The following is a 13021-nucleotide window of genomic DNA, read 5'->3' as shown; positions in this document are numbered from 1 at the left end:
TTAAATAATTTAATATTATGTTATATTATGGAAAATTAATTTATAATATTAATTATAATATTTTATACCTTTATTATTGTATTATACTATAAATATTGTATTATATTACATTACATTATAATACATTAATATGTTATTTTAAATAATTTAATATTATGTTATATTATGAGAAATTAATTTATACTAATAATTATAATATTTTATACTTTTATTATTGTATTATATTATAAATATAATATATATTACATTATATCATAATACATTAATATGTTATGTTAAATAATTTAATATTATGTTATATTACCAAATATTAATTTACTCTAATAATTATATTACTATTATGCTATATTAACATAATATTATTTTATATTACAATAATATTATACTATCGTATATTTATGTATTAATTTATGTTATGTTTTATTATGTTGTGTTGTATAATACTATGCAATGTCCTTTATGGTAATTTTGTCATATAAAAGTACTTTCTCAGTTTGTTTACCAAACACAAAACAAAGTACCACAGCACTTTACGAATGTAGTTACCAAACAGCAAACAGCTTTTTATAACAGCTCTACTTCCAACAGCTCTACTTCCAACAGCTCTACTGCCAATAACTCTCCCAAACAGAGCCTAGGTCTTTGTTCTAGACCTTTCATACCATGCGTTCCTCAAACGTCCATTGCTTTTAACTCGTGATTGGGTTGGCTGTCCACAAGAAACTTAAATGAAGGGGGAAAAAAGAAGTAAAAAGTGGACAAAGCGGCGAGGACTGGGCTCGTGATCGCTGGATGGCCGCGGGACCCATTGGGAGCCGCTTTGAGCTCGTACAGCGATGGTTCCCCAAGAGCAAGTGCTCGGGGCCCAGCCCCTTCCTCATCCTATCTTCACGTGAAGTCACTTTGAGGCCACACAAAAGCTCTTCCCTCCTGCTCTCCGTCCCCCCAGCCAGCTATATTTCTCCCCACTCTATTGGACTAGGGTTCAAGAGGTTTTGGACGGCTTTGAGTTGCATCCTTCTCGCACGAAAAAGAATAATTGATCTTCTTTCACAATATCAACTATTGGATCATATTTTATATAGATCTTAAAATAATTCAAACTCATCTATTTATCCATCTTTATAAATCTTGAAACGACTATTGCGCAATCCAACGATGAATTCGCTCGAAGAAAGATAAATCTTTCTTTCGTGCCGAAAAAAACAACCCCATCCATTTTGGGCACTCTCCATAATGATAAAAACCAGAATTTGTTATCTAATTTGTATAGCCAATAGTTAAATATAAGAAAAAATTTTAGCATACTTATTATGCCTGATCAGAACAACATAATTCATTTAACTAATTTCAAATATTTTACTTTTTTTATTATTATTAACCACTAGTGTTTGACAAAGGTGATATAGGTGAAAATATATATTATGAGTGATTGCAATTTTAACTGAAGAGAGCACATAAAATGGAGTGCGATAAGATAAAAACCACTATTAAGACTTGCTTCATATCAGGAGTGGTCATGTAGCTATATCAAAGTTTGCATTATATATAAAGAAAAATATTTTTATTATAATAATTAATAATGATACGATGAGAGCAATTTTTATTTTCAAATGTCTCCATGCTTGGCCATATATATATATATATATATATATATATATATATGAAGCAATCCTAAAGAGGTCCAATATTGTTCAGTAATAACAGTGCAACTAGTAGCTTGCAACGAAGTAGGTAAAGGCTGTTTACAACAACAACGACAGCGAGTTCTTGTCTTCCAACTCAAGCGAGCGAGCACCGGCTGTCTCTTGCTCTATTACTTGGCTAGACTTTCTGAAGTTTTGCAACCTTTGGTCCTCCATAAGCTTCTACCTTCCCCTGTGGGGACAAATGCTACCATAACCACCGAACGGGGAAACGTTTGGTGCGTGTGGAGGGGACGTATGGGCTGCTCCTAAAGCTGACCACAAAGTTTCCATGGCATTACATAAAGAAAAGTGGGGCACCAGGCTGGCTCAGAAGATGGGTGGCTTGCAGGCAGCACATGTGTTTTGGGAGGCGAACAAAGCAACAGACTGGGTCGCCTCCTTCATCGCCCGGCACTCCGAAAATTTTTTATGGACATCTATAGGAGAGATTCCATCTCTTTTATACTCTTTATTTTATCGCGATTTGGCAGGATGTAGTCAAGTTAGAGCTATATAAATTGCCGTATTTACAAAAAAAAAAAAAAGGTGGGGACGTCTGTGATCGAGAAATATTTGTTCCGGAGCCCAGTGTGTGGAGACATGTTTAAGTTAATTACTTTCCGTGTTGCTCATTTGCTTTCCCACGGTTATTTGGGACGGAAGCCAAGGGACTTGGAAGCTCTGGTGTTCGTCTCCCAAGCAGCAGTGTGTATCTTTTGTAGCATGGGGTAATCCTCAAGCGAACTAGCTGTCTTCCATGTTAGCTCCCTTCCCATCTAACCAATTTGCTGGTTGATTACACCAAGGAAGTGGGGCTCGCATCCTATAATATTATCATCTCTTTTCACAAACATGGTATTAAGTGTATGGGGTTTACATGCTAATGAGTGGAAGAAAATATTGAGTTTATTATGTTGCCAAAGCAAATTCAAATGTAACTTGGATTAAATATTGTAGGTGCTATTGATGAAATGGACTTCATCCAATATATATACTCTTAAAAAAATGATTTGTACAATGGAATTCTTAAAAAAATGTTGGTAGAGTTAGACATTAAGAAAAAAAATTACTATATAATTTTAGGATTTGATATGCACAAGGATGGAATAAGTCATCCTACCTTTATTAGAAAAAGGGAGTTTACAAAAACTATTTATAAAAAGAATTTGTAAGACAAAAGATAATTGTCTGTAAATAGACCTGTTAAATTATTCAACAAGCTCAACAATTTCATAAGTGATTTGAAGGATTTTTGTATTTTCAATGTACAACTATATAAGCTTTGTATCATGATGTGACGGAGTGCTCATAATAATCTATTTTGATATTTGAAAGAACATTTTGAAAATGAGCATGGAAGGGTAGAGATGAGAACAAATAACTAAGATGGAATTATGGAAATTCAGGCTTGCAGAAGAGATGCATGGGACAAATTCTATACTATTGGGAGAGTGTGATTCTTTTGAATTCAATATACCCATTTATGTTTGATTATGTCACTCCTTATAGGTGAAAAAGTTGATGTATGAGAGAGCAACTTTCCATGGAGAGGAGATATCTTTAGCAACTTTCCGTTATTTTATGTCATCAAATAGCGGTTGGTTACGGGGCTTTTTTCATGTGTTCAAGTATGCTCACTTTGGTACTTCTCCTAAGAATTAATTTGATATACCAGGATGGTTGATGGTGTTGTTGCCAGGCTAACACTGTAGACCCAAGTTATAATTTGTGTAAGAAAGAGTATATTTCTTATGTAATTTATCATATAGTATTAAAAGATTGGCCAACATTGCGGTGGCATTGTCCAAGTAGAAAGGTAAGCTGGCTTCCAAAAACCAAGTAGAAAATTGAAGGGCTAACCTTTGCAGAAATCATTGATGCCTTTGAGGGTGGATTCTTTATGATTCATATAATGTTGTTTACCCACTTGAAAGATTAAAATCTCTGGAATCTGTTTGTTAATTTAACAGCAAGCCTCTCCAAATCAACATGTCCCTTGGAAATTTGAAACAAAAAGATCTTCTTATGAATATTTAAGAACACAATGATATCACTTTTCAAAGCTCAAATCATAATCCACCACCCCCTCTTCTATACTTTCTCCTTTCAACTTCTTTGCTTAAATTAAGCTTTAATTAATACAAAGAAGTAGGAAAAAGGATTTGGATTTTGGCCATACAGTGGTCCTTCTTCTGAATATTTAAAAACACAATGATATCACTTTACAAAGTTCTAATCATAATCCACCAACCCCTCTTCTATACTTTCTCCTTTCAACTTCTTTGCTTAAATTCATCTTTAATTAATACAAAGAAGTAGGAAAAAGGATTTGGATTTTGGCCCCACTGTTCTTCTTCTACGGTTATGGCCGGATTTTCCACAAAAGCTCCAACGGTCAGATACGGGTAACTGACACCGTCAAGTTTTTGAACCCCACCTCCTTGAATTCTAACGGCACGGTACTGTTTAAAGAAGTAGCTCCCTCCTCTCCTCTCGACAATGTATCTCCAGTCCCTCTCCCCACTCTCTTCTTCTCTTTTTCTCCATCCCAAATAAATTTTATTATTAATTAATAATCTTTATAATGATCGGAAGCGCCATTAAGATAACTCTATAAAGTAACCAGGAAACGGGCTTCTTCTACCAGAAGTCACCGCGGGATCCCAGGAAGAACGGGATTTGGATCTTTCTTCTGGATCCGTAGCGCCGCGCCGATCGCCGACCGCCGGCCGTCGATTCGGTCGGTACGCTCGCCTTCCTTGCCTCCCGGTCTTCCTCTCTTCCGCATTCTTTTATCCCTTCGTTTTGGCCACTCTTGACCTTCGTCTATCTCTCTTATGGTTTCTTGATTTCTTGATTTGATTTTTCTGTTTCATGAAGAAGGATCTCTCTTTTTGTTTACATGGCTCGCCTCTTGGGTTTTCTTGTTTTTGTTTTTTTTTTGTTAGATTTGAGCTGGTGATTAGGGATCTTGGTGTTTGAAATGCATCTCGATTGCTAGATCGGAGTCAGGGTTTCTTGGTTGGGTGGTTTGAAGTTCGGGGTTCGAGAATTGTGGGGTTCTAGTTTGGAGATTGGATGGAGTTTTGACTGTGATTTTGTGTGTTGGGTATTGCAGGTAGTTTTGGGTTTTCTTGTTTGGTTATTCTTTGAGTTCTGTGGGAATGGATAGCTCGCAGAGGAGAGGTGGGATGATCCCATTGTCCCCCTCTCAAACGCCGAGGTCAAGTGAAAAGTTGGGAAGGGATTTCCGATCCGTCGATGGAAATGGGAATTCCAACAGCAAGTGTGATAAGGACAAGGGGGTCAATGTTCAAGTCATTCTCCGATGCAGGTACATAGAACTGATATGAGAATGGAAAAAAAAACAAGACGATACTTTTTGTCTTATCTCTTAATTCTTCGCTCTTTATTCATGTGTGATTTTGGTTGTTCCAGACCTTTGAGCGATGATGAGATGAGGGTGAACACGCCGGTGGTGATATCTTGCAATGAACATCGACGAGAAGTGACTGCTGTTCAGAATATTGCCAACAAGCAGATTGATAAAACCTTTGTCTTTGACAAGGTCTAAGATTTTTACTTTTCATTTATTTCTTCAATGTACCCTTTTTGCTTCTTCTTGTTTGAAATGGAAATTAGGTCAAAGGATCAAGTAACTTTTAACTCTTTATAGGTCTTTGGCCCATCATCCAAGCAAAAGGATTTATTTCATCAAGCTATCTCTCCCATAGTAAATGAGGTTCTTGAGGGTTATAACTGCACCATTTTTGCCTATGGTCAGACGGGCACTGGGAAAACTTACACAATGGAAGGAGGAGGAAGAAAGACTAAGGTAAATTACAAGGATAAATATAGATTAGTTGAAGCCAGTGATTTTTCTTCTAGTTTCTAAATTAACTAGAATTTGTTTTGTAGAATGAAGAATTTTCAAGTGATGCTGGAGTTATTCCAAGGGCCGTCCGACAAATCTTTGGCATACTCGAGGCGCAGTGTGCCGAGTACAGTATGAAAGTCACATTTCTTGAATTGTACAATGAGGAAATCACAGATCTTTTGGCTCCGGATGAGTCAAAATTTTCAGAGGACAAGTCCAAAAAGCCTATAGCTCTCATGGAAGATGGGAAGGGGGGTGTTTTTGTGAGAGGACTGGAAGAGGAGATCGTCTATACTGCTGGTGAAATTTACAAAATCTTGGATAAAGGGTCTGCAAAACGGCGTACTGCAGAGACTTTACTTAACAAGCAGAGCAGCCGATCTCATTCCATATTTTCTATCACAATTCACATCAAGGAGTGTACTCCTGAGGGAGAAGAGATGATCAAATGTGGAAAGCTAAATCTTGTGGATCTTGCTGGGTCAGAAAACATTTCACGATCAGGTGCTAGAGAGGTGTGTAAATTTTTCATCTTCTGCAAGTAGGAATTTCATTGTATGCAGATATGAGTATCATCTTCTGAACTTGTTTCTCGCATATCCTAGAAAGTAGTAATGGAAGCTCAGGTTTGATAGAGTAATTCCTTGAAATTTGACCGGTATGATATTATGGGGAATGACAATGACGATATTTGTTATTACAGGGAAGAGCAAGGGAAGCTGGAGAGATCAATAAAAGTTTGCTTACTCTTGGTCGTGTTATTAATTCTCTTGTTGAACACTCTGGCCATGTTCCATACAGGTAATCCCAATTAAAGTACTCTGGTTTCCTCTTTCTTTCTGAAATATGTTAATGGAATGTTGGCTGAGCATTTTTTTTCCATTCAGAGATAGCAAGTTGACAAGATTGCTTAGGGATTCCTTGGGAGGGAAAACAAAGACTTGCATTATTGCCACCATAACACCATCCATCCACTGTCTGGAAGAGACACTGAGCACCTTAGACTATGCACACCGTGCGAAAAATATCAAGAATAAGCCTGAGGTCATTTTAATTTTGACTTTTTGTGTGCTATATGAAATTTATCTCCTCATTCAACAATGATTAGCGCCAACATGCTTTCACTGTTTTCCAGGTCAATCAGAAGATGTTAAAGTCTGCAATGATCAAGGATTTATACTCTGAAATTGACCGCCTTAAACAAGGTCGGATACTAGATTTTAATTTTGTAGATAACCATTTGTTAATTCTTTCCATGTCAAAGTCTTATGTCAGCATTGTGAGCAACTGATTGTTATTTATCTCCATGTCTTATTTAAGCTAAACATTTGACTCTAAATTCTGAATATCATTTAGTCAGCTTGGCCAAAACAATGTGTTCCTCAGTAATTTGTAAACTTCTTTATTCTTGTATTGGTTTTCATTAAGAAAAGCTTGGGAAACGAGCTAGCATGGTAGCTGGGCAGCTCAGCTGGGGGCTGTCAATCTCCAGATCACTCTTGATGCCATATGTTCCAATGCAACTGGTTGAATGCACAGTTGATTTGATAGTTTGAAGGGTGGTTGTTTTAAGCGAGCAGTCTGCAGATACCCTGGCACTTAGGCTAAGGATAGCTGCTTCAGTAAAAAACCTGGAAGATTGCAAAATAATTAATTAGATATCCATAAATTGACAAAAATAACTATAAAATCATAAAAACAAGGAAGTCATCAGAAAAAATATAAATTAATGAAAACTTTTCACATTAATTTCAGGACATATTTTAGTTCAACATGTTCACTAGTAAGTTAACAAATTTTCCCCTACAAAATATGCAATAAATTGTGTGAACATAAAAAAAAGTGAGTAATTCAAGTGAGTTAACCCAAAAAGCCAATGATGCTTCACCAATGCAAAACTAAAAGTGAACAAAAATCAAGAATCAAGAAAGCTTGTAAATATTAACTGAGGCATTTGAGCATCAATGAGGACAATAGGAGATCATGTTCTTACGGTCTAACATGCATAGATCCCTGAGACATCCAAAAATATAGTCTAAACACAGCTGATTTGGAGTGCCTAGGTCTAAGTAAGCTGCTTACGTACTTTCTTCTCGATCAGCTTGCTTAGTCCGCCTAGGTGGCTAGGCCCTAAGTAGAGCAGTTAAAGGATTGCCTATGGCAGCCACACAAGTGATGCAGCGACTTTTTTCAGAACAATGATGGTGGAATGTACCTGTCTGTTGAGCCATCCACTTGAGGCTCAAGTTCCAAACCAAATTAGCTTCCAAAATGTTGCTTTTACAAATATCTTTTTCATCATTTTAGAGTACTGGTCTTACTGATGGATGAAATTCCTGATTTCTTGTCTCTGACCAGAGGTATATGCTGCAAGGGAGAAGAATGGGATATACATTCCACGGGATCGCTACCTTCATGAAGAAGCTGAGAAGAAGGTTTGTATTTGATTGTTCAGATGACTCTCTCTCTTATAATTCTATGCGTCGTATTTTAGCTATGAAATTTCTCTTTTGAACCCTACTATCTGACTATTTTGATAAAATGCCCAAATTATTCTCATGTCTTTATTCAGGCGATGACAGAGAAAATGGAGCGCCTGGAACTTGAGTTGGACTCAAAGGATAAGGTATGTTCTCTAACTTGACCTTGTATTGCCCTATAACAAAATTTTGATGGTTGTTTGACTCTGTTAATCTATGCTCTGTATGCAGCAATTAATTGGTCTCCAAGACCTTTACAATTCTCAACAACTATTGAGTGCAGAATTAAGTGACAAACTTGAGAAGAGCCAGGTAAGGACCAAGAGATCTTCCAACTTTTGCGACCGCCACCTACCACTCCTGGAGATTGATCAACTGTATATATTTGTGTTTTCACAACAGAAAAGGCTGGAGGACACTGAACATGCATTACTGGACCTGGAAGAAAGATATAGGCAGGCAAACACCACAATAAAAGAAAAGGAATATTTGATATCTAATCTTCTCAAATCAGGTGAGGAATGTTCCATGACATTCTCTCCTGCAGCCTATTCCACAGATGTACTCTGCATCTTTTAATTAAAAGAGGATTCTGTATTTTTTTGGGGCAAAAAATGAAAGCATGTTTATGCATCTTCAATGCCAGCAAAGTGCTAAAATTATATGGTACTGTTGCTCTCTAAAGTATTACTTATAACAATTTATACACACACTCAGCTTTCTGTTCTGCATGCTCCCATGGTTTTCTCCATATCATACCAGATATTTGTAGGCATATTTCTTTTTCTGATGAAGCATGTAGTTGTAGGCCCTTATATGAGGAGGCCTATGCAACATCAACAATGAATTGCATTCTTCTGGATTTAGCCATATTTCAGACAAGTCCATGCACATCTTACTTGGCTGGATACCATATTGCATTGAAAACGTCTCTTCTTTTTCCAGTGCAAGCACTTAATAAGTGATGCATTTGACTGCCTATTTTCTTCCAGAGAGAGAACTTGTAGAGCGTGCGTACGAGCTTCGATCAGAACTAGAGAATGCAGCTGCAGATGTTTCTGGCTTGTTTTCTAAAATTGGTTGGTGCCTCCTTTCTTCTCTTTTTCTGAAAAAAGTTTCAGGAGTTCTGTTTGTCCTGATTGCTTTAACTGCACGATAATGAATGAAAGCTGAGACTTTCATTACTAACTTTACCTTACCATCTCCACAATTGGCTTACAGAACGTAAAGATATGATAGAGGATGGAAACAGAATTCTTGTGCAGAATTTCCTATCTCAAATAACTCAGCAGCTCGATATCTTGCATAAAACCGTATCAGCTTCTGTGATGCAGCAGGAGAACCAACTAAAAGAAATGGGAGAAGATATGCAATCATTTGTTTCCACAAAGACCGAGGTAGCTACATGCTTGATACAAGCTATTACAATTTATCAGTGCTATAAAATTCGCATTGTTTACACCTATGTTCGAAACTAATTGATGCAAGCATACAAATGCAACTCTCAGATGTTCCTCTGTTTTTTTTTTTAATCCATAGGCCACTGAAGGACTTAGAACTCAGGTTGAAAAATTAAAATTCATGTATCGATCTGGAATCAGAGCATTAAATGATCTGGCAGGAGAACTTGACAAGAATTCTCAGTCAACCTTTGGAAAATTAAACTCACAAGTACTGGTTCACTCTTCTGCTATTGAAGATGTAAGTATATTTTTACTTTCTAAGTTGGCCTTTTTATCCAAATATTGTCTCCTGTAAGTTTTCGTATTTTTCCTTTATTCAGTGTTTCAAGGGAATTGCGTTGGAGGCTGATCGGTTGCTTAATGAACTTCAGAGCAGTCTTTCTATACAAGAGGATAAATTAGCTGCATTTGCACAGCAGCAGCGTGAGGTTAATATCTATGAGGCCTGTAATATTATTCTACATGTTGTGCTCTTTTCTTGAAGTATCCTTTTATAATCTAATATTTTTATTTTTGACCTACAACAGGGACATCTCAGAGCTGTGGAATCTACACGTTCTATTTCAGTTATTACTTCTAATTTCTTCTGCACTCTGAATGTTCATTCATCAAAGTTGAGTAGGATTCTGGAGGAAACACAAACTGTCCAAGACCAACAGCTTCGTGAGCTTGAGAAAAAGTTTGAGGTAATGATTTGGCTTCATGATCAATTCTTATATCGGTTATAATTACTAATGTGTCTTTTATATCATCTTTTCTAACTAATTCCTGTTGCACCTCCAGGAATGTGCTGCTAATGAAGAGAAGCAACTACTAGAAAAGGTGGCAGAAATGCTAGCAAGTTCAAGTGCCAGGAAGAAAAAGCTGGTATGCACTCCTTTCTTCTGAATATCAAATACATTTTATCCTTATTTTTCTTATGTTGCTCGGGTTCTGTAACTAAGTGTTCCAAAGTTCAGAACCCACTTTAAATTGGTCCATCGACCTACAGTTTATGATGCCAACAATGTGATAATTTCTTTTCCCCATAATAGATGTGTTTAATAGAAGTTTAATCAACAAAACATTACGGCATAACAGATCTGCACAGTCGAAAAGTGAGAGCTTTACACAAACATAGAAAACATAAAGATGAGTTTCCATATCGTAGCAAATTAGTATTACACGGTTCTTGTTTGAGATAATGCAATACAGTATCTTGAAGTCATTCTTGAGTGGGGTAAAGACTCCATTTCCTGAATTGTTGGATGTGTCTTCTCACTAGAATAGAATTTTGACTATTTGATTTTGGCAACTCCTCAACTGTGTTGGCACAGAGGTTTTTCCTCATTGATCTTGTTGGAAAACAATTGCATATCTTACATCACCTCAGGTGTTATCTCTAATTTCTCTTGATTTCCTTTTAGATCACCCAATAGTTTCTAGAATCTGGACTACCAAATTTAATTTTCATAGCAGCAACTTGGTCACTAAAACTCCAAGAAAGATGCGTCATCTAAAGTTTGAGATGTATTATCTAAAGTTTGACACGTACTTGCTGTTTAGGTTCAAACAGCAGTTGATAATCTCCGGGCAAGTGCTGCTGATAGAACCAGTAATCTGCAGAAGGAAATGTCAACTGCTCGTGATTTCACCTCTTCAGTTAAAGAACAATGGAATGTTTACATGGAAGAAACTGAAAACCACTATGTTGAGGATACTGCTGCAGTTGAAAGTGGTAGATGTTGCTTGCAAGAAGGTTTTCAACAATGGTAAGAGTGACTGCACAACTGCTCTTGCATCTTTGTTACACCACCAACTGATGTCTCTGTGCAACTCTGGTAAGCCTGATCATATTTTTATTTTTGACAATATACCTATAAAATGTGCAGCATGGAGAATGCGAAAATGGGTTCAGAACAGTGGAAAATTGCTCAAAATTCACTGCTAAGCCTTGGAAAAGTAAATGTAGCATCAGTAGATTCAATTGTCCGGTAATCCGAGTTCCTGGTTATTTGAACTTTGTCAGGACATAGACCTAGCTGTAGATTCTGGTAATTGAATGTTAATCATCAATATCTGAGTGCATTCATTGATCTGTCCATATAGGAGCGGAATGGAAGCCAATCAGCTCTTACGTGCCAAGTTGTCCTCTGCTGCCTCAACTACTCTTGAAGATGCCGATATTGCAAATAAGAGTCTGCTTTCCTCCATTGACTGTAAGTTTTTATTGTTTTTGTTTATTTGCTTCTTGTCTTTTTATTTGATGAAATACTTAATACAAAGAATTTACCATATTTTGGGTGAATAATTCATGAGAATATTCAAATTTCAGGTTCTTTAAAACTCGACCATGATGCATGTGCAAACATTGATTCTATGCTCATTCCTTGCCGTGGGGAGCTTAGGGATTTGAGAAGTGGACACTATCACAGGATTGTTGAGATCACAGAGAATGCAGGCAAGTGTCTAGAAGAAGAATATGCGGTAAGTTACAGCAATATAGTCCATTTGACTTTGTTAACTGAGATATTTAATTCCGCTGGATGTTAGTCAGTCACAATCCATCATATCTGACTAGGTGGATGAACCATCATGTTCGACGCCAAGGAGACGATCAATTAATCTGCCTAGCATGGCATCCATTGAGGAGCTGAGAACTCCAGATTTTGAAGAGCTTCTGAAGTCATTCTGGGAGGCCAGGTCTGCTTCCAAGCAGGCAAATGGGGATGTAAAACATTATTCTGGGGCATATCAGTCTCAACCACAAGCCTTGAGAGACGCAAGAGTTCCTCTCACTGCAATAAATTAAGAGTATGCTAGTTCCACTTGATGTGATACTAGTGCCAGATGTTAAAGCATGTACAGAAGTTAAACTTTCTAGTCTTTAGGTGTACGTAAGCATTTTTATTTCATTGATTATCCTATTTGTTGAGGGATTTGTGCTCCCAGACTGAATTGTTTGTAAAAATCAGGAAAGAAGATCTGTTGCATGATTACATACATGTAATGTATCTATCCCTCCACAGATCCAGTTTGAGTTGTTCTTTTTATTTTTTATTTTATTCATTTGAGATTCATAAGTATCTGGGAACTGTAAATAAGAATTGGAGTGAATCAGATTGCTGAATCGTTTAGCAGCATTATGGTTTTTCTTTACAGAAGTAGCCATGTTACATAGTCATAGGGTTACAGACTTGCATTCTCTGATATTAAGGTGTCCACATGGAGCTCCAACAAGGGGAGTCTTGGAAGTTCAATTCTGCCATTCAGACTCCTCTTGGAGTCTTCGTGCTCTTCACGGGAAAGGCTCGGACAGCATTAATGTCTGAAATCACAATTGTCTACCAAAACCATCCTCCATCTCCGTGGCGTAAAGCTAACTTGGAAAGGTGTAATGTGCCAGAATAACTCACAGTTTTCCAAAAATTATATGCGTAGGTTACTAGGTTGTGTTCCGTGGTCTTCTGGGATTTGAGTGACCATCTCCACACTGCTTAAAAGAATGGGAGTGAAAATCTATACATGCTCCCT

General features: G+C 37.0%; 1 protein-coding gene across 2 annotated transcripts; it reads left to right on the top strand.

Annotated features, from left to right (window-relative positions):
- Positions 1 to 4144: 4144 nt before the first annotated feature.
- LOC103709956 (kinesin-like protein KIN-5A) lies at positions 4145 to 12630 on the top strand. 2 transcript variants are annotated; one of them, XM_008795510.5, is made up of 23 exons: positions 4145 to 4432; positions 4807 to 5022; positions 5127 to 5256; positions 5365 to 5523; positions 5607 to 6080; positions 6269 to 6366; positions 6453 to 6609; positions 6701 to 6770; positions 7924 to 8000; positions 8138 to 8191; positions 8277 to 8357; positions 8448 to 8559; positions 9038 to 9124; positions 9267 to 9442; positions 9585 to 9746; positions 9829 to 9936; positions 10036 to 10194; positions 10292 to 10375; positions 11054 to 11259; positions 11380 to 11481; positions 11597 to 11706; positions 11823 to 11974; positions 12069 to 12630. In XM_008795510.5, the coding sequence occupies exons 2-23, from the start codon at positions 4853 to 4855 to the stop codon at positions 12297 to 12299; spliced, it is 3159 nt and encodes a 1052-aa protein (XP_008793732.3). In that variant the 5' UTR covers positions 4145 to 4432; positions 4807 to 4852; the 3' UTR covers positions 12300 to 12630. The 2 variants fall into 2 exon arrangements, with proteins under 2 accessions (XP_008793732.3, XP_008793740.3); XM_008795518.5 differs by having other exon boundaries at positions 4297 to 4428.
- Positions 12631 to 13021: the final 391 nt, after the last annotated feature.

The sequence above is a fragment of the Phoenix dactylifera genome, chromosome 8, assembly GCF_051530095.1.
Source record: "Phoenix dactylifera cultivar Ajwa chromosome 8, Ajwa_hap1_PhDact_Kaust_v1.1, whole genome shotgun sequence".
In the NCBI taxonomy this organism is placed as follows: domain Eukaryota; kingdom Viridiplantae; phylum Streptophyta; class Magnoliopsida; order Arecales; family Arecaceae; genus Phoenix; species Phoenix dactylifera.
Note: the sequence above shows the minus strand (reverse complement) of the source record. Positions and strands in the feature narration are given on the sequence as shown.